This window comes from Monopterus albus, unplaced genomic scaffold, assembly GCF_001952655.1.
Source record: "Monopterus albus unplaced genomic scaffold, M_albus_1.0 scaffold18.1, whole genome shotgun sequence".
Classification (NCBI taxonomy): Eukaryota; Metazoa; Chordata; class Actinopteri; order Synbranchiformes; family Synbranchidae; genus Monopterus; species Monopterus albus.
In genome coordinates this window covers 1,316,587-1,327,493 of record NW_018127898.1, presented here as the reverse complement: position 1 = coordinate 1,327,493, position 10,907 = coordinate 1,316,587, and the positions used below count along the sequence as shown (strand labels likewise).

General features: G+C 39.0%; 1 protein-coding gene across 1 annotated transcript; it reads right to left on the bottom strand.

The window, feature by feature from the left end:
• Nucleotides 1-1,235: 1,235 nt before the first annotated feature.
• LOC109956206 (probable nuclear hormone receptor HR38) lies at nucleotides 1,236-7,319 on the bottom strand. The gene is made up of 7 exons (XM_020593156.1): nucleotides 7,176-7,319; nucleotides 4,890-5,728; nucleotides 4,228-4,357; nucleotides 3,822-3,985; nucleotides 3,526-3,728; nucleotides 3,239-3,417; nucleotides 1,236-3,138 (listed from the first exon to the last, which is right to left on the bottom strand). The coding sequence occupies exons 2-7, from the start codon at nucleotides 5,724-5,726 to the stop codon at nucleotides 2,876-2,878; spliced, it is 1,776 nt and encodes a 591-aa protein (XP_020448812.1). The 5' UTR covers nucleotides 5,727-5,728; nucleotides 7,176-7,319; the 3' UTR covers nucleotides 1,236-2,875.
• Nucleotides 7,320-10,907: the final 3,588 nt, after the last annotated feature.

The following is a 10,907-nucleotide window of genomic DNA, read 5'->3' as shown; positions in this document are numbered from 1 at the left end:
TGTGTTAAATAAAGATGTGCTTTGTTTCCTGGACTGTATCAACTGACTGGGCAACAAATTCTGGGCTCTTCTTAACGGACAGATCTCTCCAGCTTCCTCCCACAGTCCGAAGACATGCAGCTTAGGTTGACTGGTGACTCTAAATTGCCCGTAGGAGTGAGTGTGGGCTTGTGTAGTTGTCTGTCCCTAAGTGTCAGCCCTGTGATAGACTGCCGACATGTCCAGGGTGTACCTTGCCTCTCACCCAATGTCAGCTGGGATTGGTTCAAGCCCACCGTGACCCTCGTCAGGATAAGCGGTATAGATAATGGATGGATGGTTATTGTATATCAGGCTCTTTGAGGCTGTATTCGGACACTATAGTGGTTTTGAGCTAAATGCTAACATATCCAGTTTAGAGTGTTAGCATGCTAAATTAGCACTAAACATAAAGTGCATATGGCTGATGGAAACTGAAACGTAGTTTGTTTTTCAAGTATTTGGCATTAAACCAAAGTACTGGACAAATAAAACATTTGATCTGCAGATGAAGCTACAGTTATAGTTCACCCTGAAGGGAAAATGAGCATTTGTATTAGATTTCATGACATTTCATCGAGCAGCTGTTGAGACATTTCATTAAAAAACACAAATGTAAACCTGATGGTGACACTGAAGGGAAAGTCAGGGGTTGATCCCACATACACAGTTCTGCTGCCACAAATACCCACTAGCACAACAAATCCTCAGCTGAAAATAGCCTCAACAAATTCACACTTTACCACCTGTTTTAGAAAATTATTTAGCCTTTAAAAAAATCAAACTGTATACTCATGACATGACTTACAACTTCAGTGGACGGAATGGGCATTGGGGCGGGTGCCACAGGGAGGAGAGGTTAGGATAGTAAAAATATACAATATTATCTGCCTTACTCTTGAACCATTTTTGTAAGCGAATGTTTCCAAGGATAATACAAATTATATAGCCTATGAATCTGGAAATATTTAGAAATGTTTTCACATTATGTATTCATTTCAGTAATAATGGCAAAGAATAAAAATTGACAATATGTAACAAAAACTGAACTCACATGTTTAGATAAATTGATTATTAATATTTCACAACTAAAACCAAACAAAACAAAAGATATATATAAAGTTACAGAATAGAAACTCTGATCTGACAAAGGACATGTCACAGACTGACAAATCTATGACTGCATTGTCAAAAAATGAAAATGAAAATAGACCAGCACATTTCTACAAACATTTATTATCAAATCTTCTGACTCTGAGTACTTTTGCACCTTTTCATGAAAGTCCTGGCAGTGCTGTCAGAGTAAACACACATCCTAAACAAAACATATAGTCTACAGTGGGAGAACGAAGTATTCGTCGTATTGTTTGAGCACTGTTTGAAGTGCTATAGCTGCTCATCTTCTCATCACATTTCACTGTGATTCCTTAAGTTACTATATTTCTTTTCTTTGAGATGAAAATAAAAAAAAATTCCAAAAAACATTTTAAAAAGCTGCATAATTCAGAACAACATGGAAGAGAGTTTTACAAACACGCAGTGCTGCGGTTCAAAACACATGAAGGGTGATGTATTTGTATGTAATGACAGGAAAGAAACCAAAGAAAGCAGCTGATGTCATGCCTGAAATGTTTGATTGTGCTTAATAATTTTCAAGCATTTTGGGGTTTTATCCATGTATCAAATAAGAAAAATGAAATACTGTATCTAATTTTAGAAACTTTGAAATGTGCTTCGACTTAATATCATCTCAAGCTGGACAGCTCTAATGTAATAACTTTCACTGCCACAGGAACGTGAAGAGGATTTAGTCCTTATGGATCTTAAACCACCTGTCGTCACTTGATGCCCTTAGCAGTGTGAAGTGTACATTCAAGTATTGCATGCTCTTTGTCAGATAGTCCTGACACTGACATGCCTAAGGACACTTCATAAAAGCTGGCACGGAGCTGAAATCATATTTTTCCATTATAAGTTCACCATATAACCTGGTGGTGACACAGAAGTTAATGTTTTCATGTGTCTAACAGATGGGGAGTTGTATGTGATGTTTGGATTGAAAATTCATTTAGTGTCACTTAGTATGCTTCATAGACTAAGGCTTTATAAAGGCACTTTGCATTCTCATTCAGCAAGTCCATTTTGTTCTCAAAAGACTAAGAGGTGTGGTATTACAGGGGTATGCAGTTCAACAGGAGCTCTGCCTGCATCTGCCTTTACAAAATGTTGCAAAATGGCAGCATAAGAAATATAGGAAAAGATGTCGGGATTAAGGCAATAAGGTTTGTAATTGGTAGTATCAAAATAAGCATAAACTTTGGTCCAAGACCTTCAACAAGAGTATGATTAGCACTAAAACGATCTGTTGTGATACAAAGAAATTAGTAAATATTTCCCTTTTGAAAATTAGGGTTCCACAAATTGTTTTAAGAAACAGGACATGCGATTCTGTCTGCGTTTTTCTAGTGGGCTTTTTAAGAAATTAGTGTGTTTCTAAGTACGTAACACTGCATTGCATCTACCCAAATATCCATGTCTTTAGCACAGCAAAAAAAAAGTCATTGTACAAATGCACACAAAAATGTATATATAAAATGTGTCCTGAAGTCTCAGTACAATTTCAGCCCCATCTCTGCCTTTCATTGAACTGAAATAAATCTTTATGCACTCAGGTTTTACAACATAATGATAAAAAAATAATGGTCTCTTGAACAATGTCAGATATTTGTCATCTCACATGTCAGTAGGATAAAAGGAGGTTCACCAGTTGAGTTCAGTGATAAAACCTCTTATTAGGTGCTTCCAGCCACCATTTCAACTGTCATCTTGTATATATAACACGTCTATTTATGTTGTTTCAGAACGGCAGAGTATCCATAAAGATCTTCTCCACAATTGGTGGAGGGGGGACCAGGTCCTCTAGTTTCAGGTAGAAGATACGCTGCAGGCCCTGTGTACACAGAGTCCTTAGTTCGGGGAGCTTGCCCAGAAGACGGGAAAGGTAGTTGGGCTGGGTCCTGCTCATTTCTGATCCGTTTCCACTCACGTGTTCCCTTAAACAGGTGATGAGATTATTCTGAAAGTCCTCGACCCGTCTGGGCTCTTTGAGGCCGTGGCGATCTGGGTGCAAAAGAAAATGAGGAAATGAGAAACACAATCTTGAATATAAATATAAAATGCAGTAAGAGTCAGAAAATGAAAAGCAAACAAAGGCTCTAACCAGTGATGATGACAAGTGCTGCAAGACAGGCAAACAAAGAGATGTCTAAGTTCATGCGGTGAAGGCTCTGGGAGAAATCCATGATGGAGTTAATCCAGTCGCCAAAACTGCGAACGCATTGCAGTCGGTGGAGGACCACACCATTACAGAAGATCAGCTTGTTCTTCTCGGGATTTGACCTGCACAGTTTCAAGCCATTAGTACAAGTAGAGCATTGAAAAATGATCATCACCCTATTGAAACAATAGTTAATGTGGCTTTTTTCTTCAGCCGTACAGGAAGCCAACCTGTATGCTAGTCGAAGAATGAAAAGCTCAACAAAGGCAGATTCGAGGAGCAGCTCCTGGTCCTCTGTGCAGAAGTCTGTGAATCCTGGAATGGTTTCAGCCCAGTTTCTGATCACATCCAAAGCACCACTCAGCAAGTCATAAAACAGCTGGATGTCATGAGCATCCTCCTTTTCTTTCAGGTTGTCCACTGTCTCCTGGTACTGAGGAGGAGGACAAGGGAATGGTCAGCGCTACTGAAGAGAATTTCATTGAGCTGTTTGAGTATTCAGTATTAGAGCCCTCTTGTAATTTACCTTGGAGTAATCAAGCTTTCCAATAGTTGGGTTTGAGTCTAAATGTGACCTGACGAGAGAGGATATGATATTCACGCTGGGGGTTGTGGATGAAGCCTCGGCCACAGTCTTGGGTTTGGAGGGCAGACGACCCCGTCGGCCTTTGAGGCTGTCTGTGCGAACAACTAAGAGTGACAGAAAAGAGGACAGAAGCAGCTAAAGCACATGCTTATGGCTCTCACATGGCTGTCACTGTCCCCCATATTTTAAAAAATAACTTTTGTATCAGTTTACATTTTTCTGTCAAGCTCCGGTTACATACTTCTGTTATTCCTAGCTTTGGTTTCAGACTGTCATTACAAGCCCGTGCTGCACAGTGTCATACATTATTCACTGAAAGCTTTAAGAAACTCTGACACTGCATTACCTTCTTTGACCATCCCCACTGTGAGACATTTCTGGAAACGACAGAACTGGCAGCGGTTTCTCCTCCTCTTGTCCACTGGACAGTCTTTATTCCCGAGGCACACATACTTTGCATTTTTCTGTACAGTTCGCTAACAAACAAAAAAAAAATTACATTAAAATGATGCATACATATAACACTGTGCATTATCAAAATGAACAAATAAACCTGTGTGCTATCTTATATTTAAAAAAGTTGATTTTTTTTTTTACCACATCAATTTCCTTATAATTAAAATGTCTATAAAGCTTCACCTGTTTTCCACCTGTGTTTTTATTTGGATCAAAATTCATCACCAGTATCAGCCAATAACCTTTGATGCATTACTGGTAAATACTCAATATGATTGTCCTATGTAATCTGAATGAATGGTGAACGCAGGATGAGTTGCAGGATGTTTTCTGATACCGATATCAATATTTGAGCCCAAGATATGTACTGCACAGCACATTTTAATGGTCTCTGTTGGATCAACTGTGTAATGATGTACTGTAATTGTGTATAAATACATTGTGTCTTTGGTGAATCCATACAGCTTTCTTTGTTATTTATTGGTCCACATGCAGTCAGTAACAATATATCTGGGATAAGCTAGTATCAGTTGATGCTATTCAGCTTTTTACCTTAAAAAAACCTTTGCAGCCCTCGCAGGTGCGGACTCCATAGTGTTGACATGATGCATTGTCACCACAAACTGCACACCGACCCTCACTGGATCCTGGGTTATGATTCTTAGGAGATGTCATGGTTCCTTCTACTATCCTGGGGCTTTCAAGGGGTCCATGCTCCAGGGACATGGGGGGACAGTGAAGTGGAGAGACATGCTGCTGAGAGGACAGGAAGAATGGGTCATCCTGGCCTAGCTGAGCATCCTGATGTTGGCCCAGGGGAGAGTGCTGCTCTGGTGTGGGGCTGAAGGTGAAAAAGGAGAGCTGCTGCGCCATGGCAGCCTTATCAGTCCCAGAGGATGGGAGAGCTGAGGGGTAGGGGCTGAAAGGGGAATCCCAGACAGGTGCGGACTGGCTTTGAAAGCCCGGTGTTGGAGGAGAGACGGTAGCATAGACTGGGCTGGCATAGTAGTCTGAGCCACATGACGACAGTGTTTCATCGAGGCAGCTGAGCGCAAAGGAGCCTGGGTAACAACCGTACACCTGGAGATCATCCAGCTTGAAGGCTTGGTTCTGCATCTGAGCGCTGGAGCTTTCGGCTACCGTGGTATGGTTGAATGAAACTGTAGAGGCGGGAGGAGAGGTGGTAATCTTACAGGAATAGGCATCAAACTCCCTAACATAGCCATTTCCCACTAATGTGTTGATGCTGGGCAACGAAGACGTAGACAGCTGGTCCTTTTGGCCACTGATGTCCATCACCAGTTTAGTGCTGTGGTCAGGATTCAAGAACTCAGAGCTGAAGTAGGTGTCATGGGGCAGGGATGCATACTGGGTTTGCACACAGGGCATCGCTACGACAGAGGACAGTAACAGTTACAACTAGTGAAAATACATCTCAATGTTTGTGCATGTAAGGTAAACGCTGTTTACATTTAGACATACTAAATATGCATGATTAAGTCTAAGCAAACGTCTTAACGATTTAAAAAATTTAACGTGGTGTGTAACTGTAAATGTGTTGTAAACTGTTGTCACACTTTCAACTTCTTAGGCTTACTTTTTCAGAGTAAAAGCAAGCTAGTTAATCACTGGGGATAACTGGGGCTGATAAGGAGCTGACTGTTAAAACATATGTAGTAAATTAGATATTGCCTAAATCACTTGGGTCAGCATTTTTTAATCCTCCTCCTGTAACTATCCAAACGGTAGCTTATATTAACACCTTGAATGCACACAGTTTCATTTCCCCCACATGCCATTTCTCGAGCTCCAGGGACTGTCAGACCTTTGTAGAAAATGCAGAGGGTGGTCCAGCAGCGCAATCAGATGTTGTCAGATATTGTGTTACTGGCTGTTAATGCTGTGAAAACCTCCTTCAGTGGAGGGCAGCCCTGTTTCACAGAGTATGTACCAGGGAGTGTTGCAGATTGTATTTCAGGGTGGGCTGAATGCCAGGCGAAATGGAAAAGTTTGTGTGTGTGTGTGTGTGTGTGTGTGTGTATATGTACAAGTTTTGGTGAATGGGCATGTATCTACAAGTGCCTTCTCACTAGCCTATGTTATTTGCAGTATGTGCTTTACAAGTTCAAACTTAAAAAAAGTTAAATTCTTTTTCCAAACTTACACTTAAACTTGACTTATAGACAGACAGCTCAGCATGTTTCACATCATATAAACATCCCTTACTCTTCGTGGCATGTCATATAGAAACTGTTTTTCACCCACTCGTAAAACATACAACTAAAATCATAAAAAGTTTTAACATTTGCACATGACAGTTTGTCAGAGTTCCCGTTCAGTAGCCTTATTACTAGCCTCACTCAATAAACTCTGGGACATTTCCTCAATAAAAAAGTAGACTATAGCCTACTTATCTTTCACAACTATTTATCATATAGGCTGACAAGCACTTGTATTTCAATAATATTTAAATTACAATTAGTTGCCAGAGTTATTAGTAAGTACTGCTAGCTAGCTAGCTGAAACTGTTCAGTTGGGGGCGGTTAAATCAACACTTCTCTATAATAGCGTCAACAAAGTGAACATTGTAGGCTTGAATGCATTAGGTGTAGTTAGATGTAGCTACCTAATAAACCTTTAACTAAATTTATAGCTCTAGCTGGAAACCACATATGATATCATTATACATTATTTTCCATCAAATTAATTTGAGATTAGGGCTATCAGTCTTGTTCTATGATCTTAAATTATTATCAAACTTAGCTATGAAGAGATATTTACAGTGAATCCAAAATCAGCATAGAATAAATACTGTATACAAAGTCCACTTGCACTTACCTGGTTCATGTAAATATCCAAATTTTGAAGCTTGTCATTTATTCCAAACCAGTGAAACAAATGAATGTCACTGCTGACAGCGCGCACACACACTCATTCAAACACACTCTCACACACTGGGTCAGACCGACGCAGAAGCGCCACAAACTCTTGTTTTATTTTGGCAGCGTCTACTAAAAGGCGGGTCTATGCCCAAAAATGGTGGAAAAAGGTCCGGTACGTGAGCCAATCAGCGTCGTGGTCGACACAGACGTCGCTCCGTGTGACGCACGCACGGGATTCCATTGACGCAAGAGGCGGGGGAGCGTGCTTTCTAAATATAAACGCCAACGGCGTCGTTCACGTGGAGCTATTACTGGATGGCAAAGGCTGAAAATAACTGCAGTTTGGAGGTGTACACACTGTACACACATGACAGTAAATATAGGTGTCATACTCGTTTACAACGGAGAAAAGTGTTATCACAGGACAGATCAGGAAACACCTGTAGGGTTTCTTCAAAAAAATGGGATTTTTGTTTTCATACAATAGCTAGAAACACCCGCTCCTAACAATGAACTAAACACACATCAGCATAAAAATGGTAAACACTTAATGATTAAAAAAAACAACTTTATAGGCTACCAATAATTTATGGATAGGCTACCCAAAGAGGTAGAAATATGCCCTACTATATTTCAAATGACACTGAAATAAAAACAGTTTGAATTAAGCTAAATGAACTTCATTAAAATTTTGAAAAATTAGCAGGTTGAAGTTAAAACTGAGTTCAAATAAAAACTTGACAAATGAACATTGAATTATTTCTGCTGTATTCATATGACTATTCCAGAATGGTTTATTTGTTTGATCTTAAGTCCTTTGCATCTCTATTATATTTTATTATATTAACTTTTTTTACATTTAACAATTTTATCTCAAGGTCTACTAGGGCTTTTAGTTGATCTTTATTAACAGATGAAGTTTTATTAGGGAATTGTGGACAAATTTCCAAGTGCTTTAAACCTGCAGTGGTCTAAAGTAGTTTGGGGGCAGTGGAGCAGCAAGCACAACTTTGACATAAAGTTGATATGGTAAACTTAGTGGCAAACATTGCTTATTAATACATTCAGCAGCTCAGTTGGAGCCCTGTTTTTGCACACATGGCAAATTTAATTCTAGCATTCACTCTCTTTTAGCTGTGTTTTTGGTCTCTACCAACTGGAGGGAAATATGTGACTTGTTAGCTGCAAATGCTCTACTATGTTCACTGCCCTTGTGTTGTGTACTTTTTTTCTCTTTCACTGCTGTATAACCACTCGCTTTTGGAAACAAAGTTATTGATTGATTTGGATACTGACATCTGACTCATAATTTTACTCATGAGTGTATCGTCCTGCAAGTAGCAAAACATGCCATTTTGGAAGGTTTTTGACTTTTAAAATTCATAGGTGATAGTCTAAACAAAATTCAGTTCAAGCTGTTGACCATGAAACACAGTGGACTTCATTAGACAATATATCACTTGTTGAATGGTTATGAATGGACACTTTATGTTGCACAAATTTCTCAACAATTATCACAAGAGATAATTCCCTACATACAGGAGTCACTTCAGCCTAGGCAAACCCCATGTGTTTCCTTTCAGTCTTTTAATATAATTAATCCTCACTGGGAATAAAGATCCTTATTCTGACACAGGAAATATGACAATTAAAACCATCTGACTTTGACCATTTACACACTGTAATGTCATCTTCAGGCAGTTTGCACTATTCATGTCGCAGCCACAGCTGCAGACATCAATTTGTCAGCATCAATTTAAGCATCACCTAATACCCCTTATGTCATAACTTCTCCACAACAACCAGAAAAAAACAACATACACTAACACTTGAAGCCTCCCAGGGGCTCTTTGGGTGTGATCTAGTTTCTTTTTTTAAGATGAAAGAGAGTAAGATGGATCATTCAGGCTGAGAGGCACTTAAGATTTTCTCCAAATAAGGAAGACCCTGTTGCTAATGCGATTGACAGGCTCTGAGTTAATTACAGGGGTCTGAGCACTAAGTTGGGTTGTATACTGTATGCAGAATGTAAAAAACCAAACAAGGTAGACTTTGCATAATATTTCTGTCTCTTTCACTCTAATCTGCAAGAACAGACACATGGTGATATACAGACACACATATACACGGCAGAGAGTAGAGGCCAGAAACTTCCAACATTGTTCTCCCTGGTTAAATAGTTAAGAATTGAACACTATATGTAGTAACGTTCAATTCAAGGTTAGCCTCTAAATGCTTTACTAAACAATGCATATACTGTAAAATGCAGGCCTGCACCTCAAGATATTATTTGTCCATTTCCTTTTGTTGTTGTGACACACATCTCATTGAGCTGCAGTCAACACCAGAAAAGTTTACACTCCACTACTTTGAAATGCAAGAATGTTTCATTCTCTTCATTTTATTATGCAGAAATTATTAAACATCTTGACATAAAACCACACATATCAGCTGGTGTGGTTACACTGTAGTGTTGGGAAGTAAAAATGAAGCCCATTTTCCCAGCTGCAACATTAAAATTAGGGTTTTACATTACTGCATCAATAATTAAAGCCGGTGAAATAAATAAAGCTCAAATGCAGCAGAAATGTTTGTTTCATCATTCCGTTCCACCAACTCCTCATCCCTGATCCTGTGAATCAGTTACTCCTTATGTCTGACACCTTCTTCGAAGAGTATATAGGCACATCGCATCTAAACTGAACTATACCTTCACTCTGTTGTTGCCACTTCTTCACTACCTCTCGATTAGGCCCGCCTTTTTTCCCACATTAAAACAAACCTTGCCTAACTGCATGCTGTCATGCTTCAGGATTAGGAAGATTTGAGCATTACGTACTGTAGATTACTGCATTCGGGGTAATATTACATACATATCATTAATTAATACAAGGGAATACTCTTTTTTTTATATGGCCTCTTTTTCTGTTTTGGCAGGAAGCGGTACAAGCAGCAAGTTACTAAGATAGCCTTACTATTTGTAATTTACTTGACGATGTAAACCTACGAGTATGCTGCCATTTGTCAATTTATGGTTCAAGTCTGTCTCAGTCAAGTGTAATCAAACTTTTAAGCGCGTCATGTTTAGTTACAAAGTCTCAGTGCATTACAGAGAGACAAAAGCAAGTCCTGAATCAAACAAATTCCTTTTGTAAACAAAGATTTGTAATGGAGTGACAGATTTGTAGTTATTTGCTTAATCTGCCTGATTATAATATATGTTGTCAATATGATGCTGTAAGAGCTTTACAGAAACTGAGAATATAATATTGCCAAGACACATGCAAATGACAGTTATACAAGTTGGCATTAAGACAATAAATTAAAATACAACAAGAAGAGTGAAAATCCAACAGAAGATTGACTCCTGAAAGTTGAAGACACGTAATGCACATTTCCCCAGTCACAAAATCACATTTTTATTATCAGTCATATTTCATTAGAGTTTCCACATTACCTGTGTATTTTGTGACTGCATTTAAGCCTATTCAGTGGGAAAGTTGTTTTATAAAGACAAAGACGTAAAACAGTAAAGTTGCAGGACAACACCAAGGATGCTCATGTTCTGTTCACCTTTGTGAAGTAAATAGAACAAAAGACATTTTTTGAAAATGCTAAACTGTAAATTTCAGAAAACCATGTCAACCCCTGTGTCCAAAGTACTTTCAGGACTCAGTAACTGCAGAGT

Bases quoted from the DNA above. Each gene is read 5' to 3' on its own strand.
- LOC109956206 (XM_020593156.1), bottom strand. From the start codon at position 5,726: ATGCCCTGTGTGCAAACCCAGTATGCATCCCTGCCCCATGACACCTAC. The intron at 3,418-3,525 runs GTTGGCTTCCTG...GAAACTGTGCAG, and splicing joins ATTCTTCGACTAGCATACAG to GTCAAATCCCGAGAAGAACA. The intron at 3,139-3,238 runs GTTAGAGCCTTT...TTTTGCACCCAG, and splicing joins AGCACTTGTCATCATCACTG to ATCGCCACGGCCTCAAAGAG.